Source organism: Athene noctua, chromosome 2 (assembly GCF_965140245.1).
Source record: "Athene noctua chromosome 2, bAthNoc1.hap1.1, whole genome shotgun sequence".
Taxonomy (NCBI): Eukaryota; Metazoa; Chordata; class Aves; order Strigiformes; family Strigidae; genus Athene; species Athene noctua.
In genome coordinates, this window is record NC_134038.1 from 99,741,222 (window position 1) to 99,754,106 (window position 12,885).

General features: G+C 43.8%; 1 protein-coding gene across 2 annotated transcripts; it reads right to left on the reverse strand.

Moving 5' to 3' along the window:
• Positions 1 to 5,933: 5,933 nt before the first annotated feature.
• On the reverse strand, positions 5,934 to 10,617 carry NHLRC1 (NHL repeat containing E3 ubiquitin protein ligase 1). Of its 2 annotated transcripts, XM_074899734.1 has the most exons (2): positions 9,638 to 10,617; positions 5,934 to 8,939 (listed from the first exon to the last, which is right to left on the reverse strand). In XM_074899734.1, the coding sequence occupies exons 1-2, from the start codon at positions 10,548 to 10,550 to the stop codon at positions 8,728 to 8,730; spliced, it is 1,125 nt and encodes a 374-aa protein (XP_074755835.1). In that variant the 5' UTR covers positions 10,551 to 10,617; the 3' UTR covers positions 5,934 to 8,727. The 2 variants fall into 2 exon arrangements, with proteins under 2 accessions (XP_074755835.1, XP_074755834.1); XM_074899733.1 differs by having other exon boundaries at positions 5,934 to 10,596.
• Positions 10,618 to 12,885: the final 2,268 nt, after the last annotated feature.

The window sequence follows — 12,885 nt, forward strand, 5'->3', positions numbered from 1 at the left end:
TCAACCAAGCTTGCTTACTAAGTAAGCTGAGCTAGCAACCATACTGGCCAAGCCAAAATTTCTCCTTACGCAATTACTTTTTTAGTGATGCCTGCAAATATGCGCTCTAGCCAAACGTGTGTTATCTTTCTGAAGTGCGGCAAAGGAAAGAAGCTCTTGCTTGAAACGGATTAGAAAGGAGAATGGTATGCACCAGGAAGTCAGCATGTAAAGAAGCTGAGCAAGGCAAAGCCATGAGAGAGGAGGTGGAATTGCATTTGTTAAAACATATGGAAATCAGATTTTGGATCAGCACAGGTCTTGGATCATTCTGCTATTTATTGAAGTCAACAGGAAGATTCACATTAAGTTCAACAGGTTTCATCAGTTCCTGTAGAAGGTGGAAACAAGTGCTGAAGGTGCTAATTAAGTTGCATAACAAGACTTCTGATGTTTTATTTAGAAAACAAAACACCCAATCAGTTCTCCCCAGCTTGAAGAAAACATACCAATATAATCATCTCATAATCGACAATAAAAAAATTATCAGCAACAGATCATACTCTCATTTTTAGATTGAAGACTGTCAAATAGGGCAACCACAGGGTGTCCTTTGTTGTTCATGTCTCTTCAAATTTCATCCCGATTCACAGCAAAAAGGCTTGCTCTTTACAGGTTAAAATTAGAGGAACTGACAGCCTGTGCAGGCTTCCAAGCTTCTTGTAGTTTGTCTACACCAGCATTTGACAGGGAAGCTCAGACCAGTTATAGGAGTCATCCACAAAATCCAGTACAGGAGAACCTCTGGATCACTGGGACCAGACTGCTGCTATTGCAGGGAACCACAAAAGAAAGGCAGTGACTTGCAAGTTAGTGACTTCTGGTTTAGTTTTTCCTACAGTCACTACTACAAATGGAGCTACACAGGGGGAGCCAGGGTAGAAGGGTTTCTAGAACTCTTAGTCCACACACAGTTTAAATTGTACAGTCCTTCTCTCTCCCTTTTCTCTCCTGTAATAAAGCTTGCATGCCTGTCTCCCAAATGCATTCCCTGAATGACTTAAGTCCTTTCCCACAATTCATATTGTGATCTGAGGTTTCCTCCCTTTAATCCAATAGTAAAGATGAAAGGCTGTTTTAGAATAGAAACACTGCAAAACCAAAACATGGACAGAACCTCTGGGGGAATTAATACTTCTTCTGAAATGAAAGTGGAGTGAACACACACACACATACACCAGACATTGTGACTAAACAATGGGAATATAGTTCTGGAAGATACTTCAAAGGACTAACCAACCAACTGGGAAGAATGGCTGAGGGCTGTGTAAAAGGCACAAATTGGAACGACATGGTTGAATTTCAGTCATTGAAAAATTTAGGCTTATCGTCAAGAAAAAAGACTTGAGAGTCAAGTTCAACACAAGCAAGAGGGTGAAAGTCCATCACTCAATACAGACATCTGAAAACAATTCAGTTGCATGACTTTCTATTTCTCCATGAAAGAGATAGAAGAAAGTCAAGATTTACTTCTACCTTCAAGATACACTTTTTTTCTAAGTGGCTGGTTTTGTTTTTTATCTCAGTAACACTGACAGAGTGGAAATATAAGAATAATATCAGCTCTGTTTTAATGATAACACCATCCAAATACTGAGCAGCTTTAAGAACATCACAAAATGAATGATAAATATACCTGTAGCTCTAATACTGGGCCTGGGGTAACTTGAATTTCACTTTGCCATACTAGGGAAAAACGAGTGCACTTTTCACCTGGTCTTTAAAAGCCAGCATTCATCCATCCAAAATGAAACAAAAAGTGACTAACTACCTGCAACCTTAGAAATCCTTTCACATAGTCTTAGGATCTAGGTGTCATCTCTACCACAGTGAAAACACCATAACCTTCCTAACCTGTTGGCCAAGACCAATAACCTCCTCTTCAGGCTCTGCAAGAGCAGTTCGGGTATAAAGTCTCCACTGATGCCAGCCCAGAGTGAGTCTTGCCCCAGATTGCTGGTTACTGAGCAACCGCACGTCCCAAAAGGGAGGTGTGGTACTGATCCACTTAGTCTGATGGACTCTGAGGAATCAGGCAAGGGTTCAGTATGTTATGAAGGAATAAATAAGAAAATCTAAATGATTACATTAAATTTGTTTCACAAAAGACTTCTGATGTTGAAAGTCATAAATAATTATAATATATTCTAAACATGCACAGGACTGTCAGCGCATAAAAAACCCAAAGCAGCATTCCCAGAAATTGTCATAATAAAAAGTCTGCTGCAAAGACTTCTCTGGGGCAAGCCTCTGCTCTAGTCTGAATCTCCCTGACTTCAAACTCAGTCCTGTGGCATTTATTTATGTGGACAATTCCATTTGCAGTACTCATGACTGCACAGATAAACTGTTCATGACAGAGCAAGCCTCAACTCAAACAAGTCACTTTAAGGAATAAGAAGAATAGAAAAAGACAAATACACATATTCAAAATACTTCTGGCTCCATAACATCATGCTGTAAGTTGAGTGGAAGTTGGTGCAGAACTCACTGAAGAGCCCTATTTCCTACCTAATTGAGGACAATGACAAATAAGGGAGCCAGACACATCCTTTTCATATGAAGATGACTATACATTTTTAATACTTAATCTGCCTGGCTCTTTCTGATAGATTTCTTATAAAGCGTATCTTTAATGACATTATACTTCTTCTCACGTTAGCTCCTTAGTCTGTGATAGTAAAAGACACAACGGTTCTTTGTTTCTTACTTTCAATACAGGTCAGCAGTTACTAGATACTGGCAAATACTGGCTAAATTCCATAGTCCATATTATTCAGGAAATCATGCTAGGTGAACATTAATGCTTTCATATGGGTTTTATCTTTTATTGATTTATATTTGGAACAAAAAACAGTAAAGGAGTTATCTCCTGTGATTATGTAGGTGTCATAGTTCCTTCAAGATCATCTCCTTTGTATTAGAAGTTTTAAAAGCAAGCTTTGATAAAGGACATCTTTTTTCTTTTTGTTTAACATCTTAACAGTTTTTACAAATAAATTCTTTTCTTTTCCCAGATATAATTTTATCTCTCTACTCCACATCCTGCCGAAAATTCCCTATCTTTATTCATTACAAGGAATGTAACTATATTTAGAGTATTTAAAATGGTTTACAGAATCTACTGACCAGCAATATTTTCCTGATTTAAAAACCAGTACATTCCATGAAAGCAGAATTTGTTCTTACCTCTACTCACTGCCTATATAGTTCTTACCAGTGACTAAAGACAAAAATTGCCTCCATTAAGAGGGATCTTTAGATGTTTATTCAATTATGGGGAGCATGCTTCCCTAAAATGCTTAGTTTGCTCCAAAACTTAATTTCCTACAGATTTTTGCTACATATACAGAGCTGAAAGGAACAGATAGCTCTCCTAAGGATTACCATCTGAAAAGTGCCTAACTGTGGCTGGGAAATCTGTTCAAATGTACGTTCTTGACCTGCCAGAGGTCAATGCTAATCACGAGGCAACAGCCCTTACTGTCTTGTCCATTTTCCCAGCTGAAATGCCTCACCTCTTAAGAATGCATTCCCTTTAGTGAAATGATGGGTGTGCTCTGTGCTCTGACTTGGTGGAGTTCACCCTCTACTTAAGCCACAGACACCTTTCATTAATTTTTAGTTCTTTTCAGAGTCGATCTCCTCTCCTCCTTTCTATCCTCAACATGAAATAAGTAACTTGATCACTGCAATGGGGCTTCACAGCAGTATACCTCCTTACAGAGCATTTCAGAACTCTGAAACCACACACCTTTGTGGAGCACACTGGAAGCAATTATCTAGGCATACATTGTGGTTTAGAAAAGTATTCATTTCCATGATTTGTAGGAAACACCAAAGGAATTATAACAAGATCATCAGTAAAATGTCAAAATGTCTTCCAAAATCAGGAAGGCAACTCCCAAAGCAGAGGATAATTAAACACAGACTCTCCCTGCTTTATTAAGGCATCAGCCTTGTAATGGGAAGTCTGAGATCTAGTCTCAGGTCTGCCAAAGGCTTCCCCTGATTCTCAGCTCTCCTATCTGCAGCTGTAGGGCGAAGACATTTATATCATGTTTGCTTCAAACAGAGGCTGGAGCGCCAAGTTCAAGAGTATCTGTAAATCTCTTGGAAAGCAGTGCTGAAAAAAAGGCCAAAGTGCAACACATTATCTGCTCACTGAGAACCTCTCCAGTATTAGCTAATAGCTTTGAAGCTGTCGAGGAGAATCAGACAGGTTATACTAAGGAAGCACTCTAGAGAAAGCCTGTATGTTTATGTAACTGTATCAAATATAAACGTTATTATTAGCATATTTAGTTGAGATAATAGAGTTGAAAATGTAATGTGGAATGGAGGCATGGTCAATGCCTGCTTTGATGGAGAAACACAGAACTGGTAAGTGTTCCTTCCCCCTAGTCAGATGTATGACCCACAGCACTACATGGCAAAGGGAAAAATGCTGGGTGGGTCTTCAGTATAATGTATTTCAGGGTTAAAGATTTCTATGTTTTGTACATTTGGAATTTTTATATGCAGGTAATGATAATAATGCCCCATTGCATTTGGTAGCATAAAGGGTTTGCTGAAGAGAAATCAAGCAGACAGTACATGTTCTCAGCTCATCTCCAGTGGAGCTGAGCCAACCTTCTGCCCGGCCTTGCGTGGCAAAACAGACCAGTACCTTATTTCAGGTCTGCCTGGCCTGTTCCTCTTTACAGTCAGTGACTGCATATGTGACATGACAAATTTTGAATTATTTCAGCAGTTTCAATTTCTGTACATACCTATTTCAGATGGTAATCTCTACTTTGTTCCCAGAGCCTCGTCTGTGCCTTTGTGCTGGCTCTGCAGCCTTCACATCAAATGAAAACAAGTAGGCAAGGTCAGGAGAAAGCCCCTCTGTTGCTGGGGGTTATACATTCCACTTGGAAGATCCTCTGCTCAGATGGAAGCACTTTTGGACACAGCTGGCCAAACAGAGAGAGCCTGCTGCATCAGATGAGCTGGCAACTCAAACAGCAATTGCTGGGGCTGAGGCTGGACGGGGCTAATGAAGAAATTGTATGACAGACCTGACAAGAAGGTTAAAAAAGACAATCTCTTATGAGTCATTTCCCACCAGACCCTTCTAGAGTAGGACAGTGGACTCTATATAGAGGTTTCTGGTGTACTTACAGGGGAACTGAAGATAATGAGGGGAGAAAATCCTATTATCAGAAAATTTAAACTGTCTACACAGGGGCTAGGCCTCAAATGCTTGCTGCTTTCTGAACAATCTGTCACATCTGAGACGTCCAGATGAAGTATGAAGTTTAGAAGTCATTTGCAAAATCCGTATATTTTTGCTGTAGTTATACTATACTCCTGTGGAGACAAGCTGTGACTCACAGGTGACATGTAAATTATAAGGATTGGCCTCTGAGAAGAGTCAGAAAAAAACCCCAAATGTTGAAGAGAAAGAAAGCAAAAAGAGAGAAGAGAAAGAAAGGCAAATTCCTCCTGTGCAGGGTGTGACAGCACCATAACCCATGATCCCAGGGAGAAAGCTGCTTTTTTACCTCTGTCAACCCTTCCAGAAAGGAAAGGCCTCCTGTATTCAAGGTCTTCATTTTGATGGACCCTGCTCTATAAAACTCAGCTGTTTGGGGGCTGGACACTACAGGAACTTCCCTCTTCACCTGAAATCTGTCCACACTTTTTAAAAAAATGCTATCGTAGTGTTACGTCCACGCTTTGTGAAAATATAAACATCAAACTGATGTGCACATCAATGTGGCTGGACGGAATGGACAGATGGTCAAAGGGACAATGCAAAAATTAAGTAAATTTTACCCTTTTTTTGTTTCTTTTTTTATTCATATATCTGAAAAATTGATTATATTCTTTATCTAAAATTATTTGGTTCACAAGCAAAACAAAAAATATGTATGTTACAGAACACAATTTCAACACACATCTCTGAAACTGCCCTGCCTCCTTTATTCTCGAACACTGCAAACGTACCCTGGTATATTTATATGCAAAGACAGCAACCTGACATCAGTGCTTAAAAATAAACCAAAGAGGAATTGCAGTGTGTGCATGCTCAGACATACCAATCTACAGTAGGGACTAAGAGACGACATTAGGGAAATACTGTCCATTATAGTTGATTGGTTTTAAGCCAAATTGTTAAAGCATGAGGTGCAGGTGGTTATGCAAAGCTTAGCTTAGGGTTTTGTGGTTGTTTTTTTTAAATAAACCCAGCTGTAATTATCACTGAAGTGACTAGACACAGTTGCCATGTTTCACGCTAGATGAAATGGCCAGTGCTTTTTTCCAAGGGTAAGCACACACCTAGCTATCCCCACTTCAAGCATATCCAGTCAGACACCAAAAGCATCACCTACATAGCTATAGGTGCCTCTTACCCTTTGCTGTCCCTCCCTCTGAACCCAAGTTTTTGTTCTGTTGAAATCTGTGACTAAATTGCAATAGATTTGTGGATGGATAGAAGCAGTACAGATCCCTTGGGCCTTTGAAAAGCAGAGGGCATTAAGGTATCATTCTGAAGGCAACAGGTATCTACAGTAGCTATAGGGGAAATGTGCATATATGTACAAAGGAAGAAGCAAGAGTAAGTAAAAATGTCAAAGGCTTTTTAGTTTGTAATCAGCATGTTGGTGAATCTCTGTCTCCCCTTATCTCTCAAATTCTCATGTGTGACAAAAGAAAGATTTCAGGTTTACTGCTGCATTTTCCCTTACGTGCTGAAGAACACAGAATTTTTTATACATGGTTCTAGACAGTTATTTATGGCTTCTCAATTTAGGCACCTGCATCAAATAAATTAAGACAATGTTTCTTTGATGCAGCGTTGTGCAATGCTAAGCACCAAGTTTTACAGCAAAAGGAAAACACCACTGCATCATTCACAGAAAGTCTACGTTTGCTTTCAGTGGGTAGGTAAAGCAGAGAGTGCAGGAGGTGGCACACAGCAAAGTAGGTAGAATAAAGGCACAGGGTTATTTTGCTTACAAACCCAAACATCAAGCAATTTCTAGTTATATACCAAAGGAGATAGGAGAAGAATGGGCAACGATGGGAGTTTTTGTAGATTTTAAAACAGCATGAGTCAAATATTTAAAAATCAGCATTTCAGCTACTGGAAAGTTGCCTACATGGCAGTAGGTGCTAGGAAATTTGCCCTTCCATGAGCTCAGTAGCAAAAACAAGCTCCTGGTGCACATGAAGGTTTGAGGAGATGAAAGCTCACAGCCCAGGGTTCAGAGGAAGTGCTATTGCAATAAACTATTAATTATGTATGAATACAGCACTCATGGTATTGCATGCATTTTGAAACATAGCAGTTCCCCAAAGGCACTGTTATCTAATTGTTTTTATATCCCTCAAAGACAGACATCTCCTTGGCACCTAGAAAGGAATACATATATAATATATTTGTAATGTACTCAGAGCTGCTTCTCTGAGTAAATTTCCTTTCTGACCCCCCAAGAGGGCTCCTGCTCAGGGCTGTACACCTCCTACTGCAGAACAGCCAAGGAGTATTTCTGGTCCCACCAAAGGCACTTACTGGGTTACCTAGCAGTAGAGAAGGCTGGAAGAGACCAGATGTGCAGGTCCATATATTTTCAATAGCAACAAATGACCTACAAGAACTTTAGCAGGACATCTCCAAATAAAAAAATAAACCACCTACAGGGCAACTGCAACAAAGAAATTGGATTGTAATGGAGAAACGCATGATAAAAAGATGTGAGGAGTTTTCACTGAATTATTCAATATAGGAGTAAGCAAATCACACTTTATTGGCAGGTCACTGTTCAATTAGCCTTTACAAATAGCTGCATTTAATGTATGTGTTTCATTTATATAAATGTTAACATAAAACAGATTAACACATTGTCTGAATTAGAAGGCTAAACCGCTCCAGTTTAAAATATTTTGTAAATCACTGGTGCAGCAATGCATGCAGTCATTAAATGCCCTGAAGTCAGACAAAAAACAGATTAAAAAATTACTCATAGAAAGATTGCCTTTTAATTAAATTTCAAGTTACATTAGTTAATGATTTCAGTGACTAAATAAATTACCCCAAAAGTTTTATGCCATTTTAACCTACTTGTCTCTACCTCAGATAGCATTTACACTTATATCTAACTTCCTTTTAATGCTGAAGTAAGTAATCCTTTTAGCAGCAGGTAAATGCCTAAAAGTGCAACAGTGACGTCTAGTGTGGGTGTTAACCCCTCAAAATAATTCAGATATACTTTAATTTCCACTGTGCAATAAGGCAGCAGAACTGTGTCCACAGTGAAACCATTTTCAAGAAATTATAAACTGATCAATCAACAGAACCTCATTTGGAAGCTAGGAAAAAATTGAGGCTTACATCTCTTTTTCTCTATTACTTCCCACCAACTCTTCAATTTTTAGTTTTATCTTGGAGCTTGGGGCACAAAAGTATCATATCAATGACAAGACTAAAGGAGGCAGTATTGGAAACCTCCCAAGTGCAGGTGTGTTAGCACCCCAGCCAACTCAATTTTATATATGCAGAAGTATTTATGGTCTAAACATGAATACTTCAAGGGGCTTTTAGTGAAAGCTGCCCATGCTGGCAACCACATACCAAATTATCTGTAGGTAAAGACACAGACCTGTGCATTATACAGGAAGACCAAGTGCTCCAGCACAACCCTAATAAAGGTGGGAATAAACTCGTACAGAGAAGAGTGCTCTCAGAAGTATGGAAAAAATAGGCTTTGAGCACCAATTCACTTTACACAACTCACTCATCAGTGGTAGCTCTTCCATCGCAATGATCTTAGCTGGATTCAGGCAACCTTGAACTGGAGCTTCCATTTCTCCTATCATTTCATCAAGCCAGTCTCCTTTCTCATGCAGAAATCCTGGAAACAGAAACTCTGTCACTCTCATGAGTGTATCTACGCTTAAGGAAGAATAATGAAAACTACGTGCTGAGAAACGTGAACAAATGATGCATCATTTTCTCTCCCAGGTGCCAGTCTTTGATTACTTCATGACAAATATCATTCTTACTACTTGTCAAAAAGCACACAAAACATTTGGTTGTGAACATATGGAATACTTTTTAAATGCCAAATTGTTTGCTTAATTCATTGTTGACTACGGCCTGCAATGGCCAGGTCTTCTCCCATGGATAGGCAAGAGATTTGATGTAAGTTTTGCAGGAAGCACAGCATGTTGGTCAAAGGGGGCAATTTCACTTAAAGCCCAGAAAATGCCTCCTCCCTACACGCCTACTAACACCAGAGCTTCATGTGCTTTACGGCCAAAAGCAGCTTGAACCTACAGCAGTAAGCATCTAAACCCATTCAGGTAGAGCTATATATTTTTACTGAATGATCACCGCTGTCTAAAACAGCGAGGGAATTGTTCACCATGTAAGTCAGTCCCACAGGATAAGAAAGCCCGTAGCTAATTAGAGGGTTAAAGGTGGGAAACTCATCAGGTTTCCCTAAGCATATTACAGCCTGGCTACACACATCCGTTACTATAACACGATCCTCTCTGTCAAAGGCCACAGCTGTAGTATATATTTTGGAGGGAAAAAGGAGGTTCAGACCGAAGCTATCCATCTGGCCAACGAGATCCATCTCTGCACTGAATATCGTCACTCGGGTGCTGCCTCTGTTCAGTCCTTGAGCCTTCAGGTGCTCTATTACCACAATAGCACCCGAGGTCTGGGAGACTGCAACCCCTCTTGGGCTGATGAGCCGAGACCGGAGCATCTGACACTTCTTCAACTCCCCCTTCCTGAAGTCGGCCGTCAAGCGGTAGAGAGCCCCTGCCTCCGAGTCGGACAGGATAACTTCACTCTCGGGGGTGGCGTCCACGCCCCAGGGCAAACAGAAACCTTCCCGGATGGCCAGGACCCCCCTTCCCTCAAAATCGAAGGCCTTCACGGAGCGGTCTCCGCCATCGGTGACCACCACGTGCCCGTCCGACGTGACCGTCACATCAAGCGGGTACTTGATATCGTTGCCCGCGTCCCCCCGCTCCCCGAACCGCTGCAGGCAGGATCCGCTCGGCCCAAAGACGTGGATCCTCTTCTTGCCGTCGTGAGCCACTGCCAGGCGCCCCGACCTCCGGCAGGCCGCCACCCCGGTGGGGTTGACCAGCGACCCCCAGCCCCCCAGCGACAGCCGGAGCCCGAGGCCCGCGGGGGCCGGCCCGGCCGCCCCGCCGCCGCCGCTCCTCCCCAAGGCCGAGGGGACGCTGCCGCCGGCGGGGCCCAGGACCTCCAGCAGCTGCAGCAGCGGGAGGCAGTCGCTGGTCTCGGCGGAGCCGCAGACCCGCCGGCAGAAGGGACACTCCAACCGCCGGCCCTCGGGGCCGCCCAGGGCCCCCACGCAGCCCCGGCAGAGGACGTGCCCGCAGGGCAGGTTCCGCGGCCGCCGCTGCCCGCCGGGCCCGTACCGCTCGAAGCACACCCGGCACTCCAGCAGGCTCAGCTCCGCCTCGTCCTCCGCCGCCATCCCCGCCGCGGGGAGGGGAGGGGAGGGCCAGGGCCGGGGCCGGGGCCGGGGCCGGGGCGAGCGCCCTCTGTGGGGGGAGCTGCGGCGCGGCCCGGGGGCGGAGCGGGAGGGTAATGGCGGCCGGCAGCACCCGCCCGCCGGCAGCACCGCCCCGCCCCCGGGCCGCCCTCTCCGGTAAAATCCTCCCCCGGTCGGTGCAGACGTGCCGTTACCAAGTTATCGCACCGCCGCTGGTGCTATCGATGCCCGTATCGGGCTGAGGATGCGGTCGCAGTTTCATCGGATTTCTCTTGCTGTCCTGGGAAGCTTTTGAAAAGGCAATTAAAATATTTACACTCATCGCTAGCAGCCGCTTTTCTCAAACAGGTAAGCGCGCACATCTTGGAAGGTGCACGGACAGCACACGCTCGTTCTGCAAGGCGCATTTACAGCGTATCCTCAGACTAACCGGACGGTACACGCAAGGCAGAGCCATCGAGCGCCTGGCCTGTCACGGCTGTTGCGTTATCTGCAAGCCTGAGATAAACTTCCACAGCTCCCATGCTGAACCTGAAAAAAACTTCTGGATTGAGAGGAAGGAGATGCTTTGACCTGGTAGCCGCAGTACTGGCCAGAAGTGAAAATATATGAAAATAGCAGCTCCCAGCGTTCCCTGGCCCACTGGCTACATCCTTTCTTCTCTCTGTCAGTCCAGGCTTAAAGTGCCAGTAGCTACAAGCAATACCGAGAGTTGCAACGGGCTGTAGCTCGGGGACTGCTGTGCTCAAAATCATCATCACAGCTCTAGGACTACAACACTCTAAGAGGCTCCATGGCTTTTACTCACCTTCTGATCTTGGTGAATTTTAATAGACCACATCGCAGTTGTACCTTTCCAGCGTTTTTTAAAATCAGCTGCAAAGGTGAAGTGCTAAGCCTTGGACAACAGGCCCCAAGCCAGAGTTGACCTATAGATGAATCCTATATATTTTGTAACTGATAACCATTGTGCTAGTAGGTATTGTACTAAGTTATAACAACCCACCTATGCTGATGTAAAAAGTGCTAAAGCATCGAAATACTGCAGCCTGAACAACAGGCCCCAAGATGAAGGTGCTAACTTAGCATGTTAGCCATTAATATGTAAACTCACTAGTGAAAGATGAAGCTTAGACAAAATATAATCAGTAGTGAGGAGAAAATGTATCCAACTTCCCTTTCTCAGCCTTGTTGAAGGCTGAGAACCCAAGTATCTGGCCTTGTTAGAAACTCCCTTGGTTTTCCCCCCTGAGCCCTGGCCAGGCTTTAGGTGGAATCCAACAAGAGAATGAAACCAGAAATTTTCTGCTCAAAACAAAGATGCCAGCTATTCTGGCTGGTCGATCTCTGGTATATAAGGCTGGGCCCGTTTGCAGCGACTTTGGGTGCCTCACCTATGGGTGGATGCACCACGCAGGATTTCCCACTTGCCGGGACAGGCTCTGCAAACCCTCGCTGTAACCGGGGCTGCCCAGACACTGCGGGGCTGGGTGATGGGAACGTGTGCAAGTGGTGACGGATCTTAATCACTATTCTCTGTCTCATGTAGTAATGTATTTTCCTGTTTGTTGCTTTAGGTACATTATTCTGCCTTTTCTTACTGCATGTCTTCTGTATTACATTATTTGGTTATCACCAGTAAAATACACCTACTCTTTTCACTCTGGTGTCTGAGTTTAATTGGTATCCTTAATCAGCAGAACAAAAGGGGAGAAGGCCAGGGCCAGAAAGGGTTTTGAGAGCCCTGAACTTTGTGATTTAAAATTGCAGTAGTATCCATACAGAAGTGATAGAAGACCCACAATGGAAGGTTTCTGTTTGGCTGAACAGGCAACAGCTCTGGCGGCTTTCTTTGAAGCCTCTCACCCTACAAGCCCTGTGCTGGTTTTTCTGCTCATAGCTGCACTCTTGAGGGAGCAAGCAGCACACACAAGAGAAACCTCAGGGATATTTTCTCCCTGTGCTCTCTCCTTTATTGTCAACCAGCTTGCTTCCCTCCTCCCTTTCCTGCTCGATGACAGGTCCCCCTTGGCAGCTGCCACCAAGCATTGTTGCCCACTCACTGCCAGCTCATCTGACTTGTAATCACGACTAACAGGGATAGGGAGAAGCAACTTGCGCCAGCTTCCCGCCTCTCTCACCCAGCTGCCTGGCCTGGCACAAGGCCACCGTCACGGGAAACAGTATTTGAACAGCAGCTGCCATTGCTCCCAGGGCGGCCAGCTGACGAGGCCATCCTGCGGAGCACCGGGCAGACAACATCAACTGGCAACGGCCAAAAAGGAACGGAAGCATTTCTTTTTCCCAGCTCTGATGA

Excerpts from the sequence above, each read along its gene's own strand:
- NHLRC1 (XM_074899733.1), bottom strand. The coding sequence starts at position 10,550 with ATGGCGGCGGAGGACGAGGCGGAGCTGAGCCTGCTGGAGTGCCGGGTG.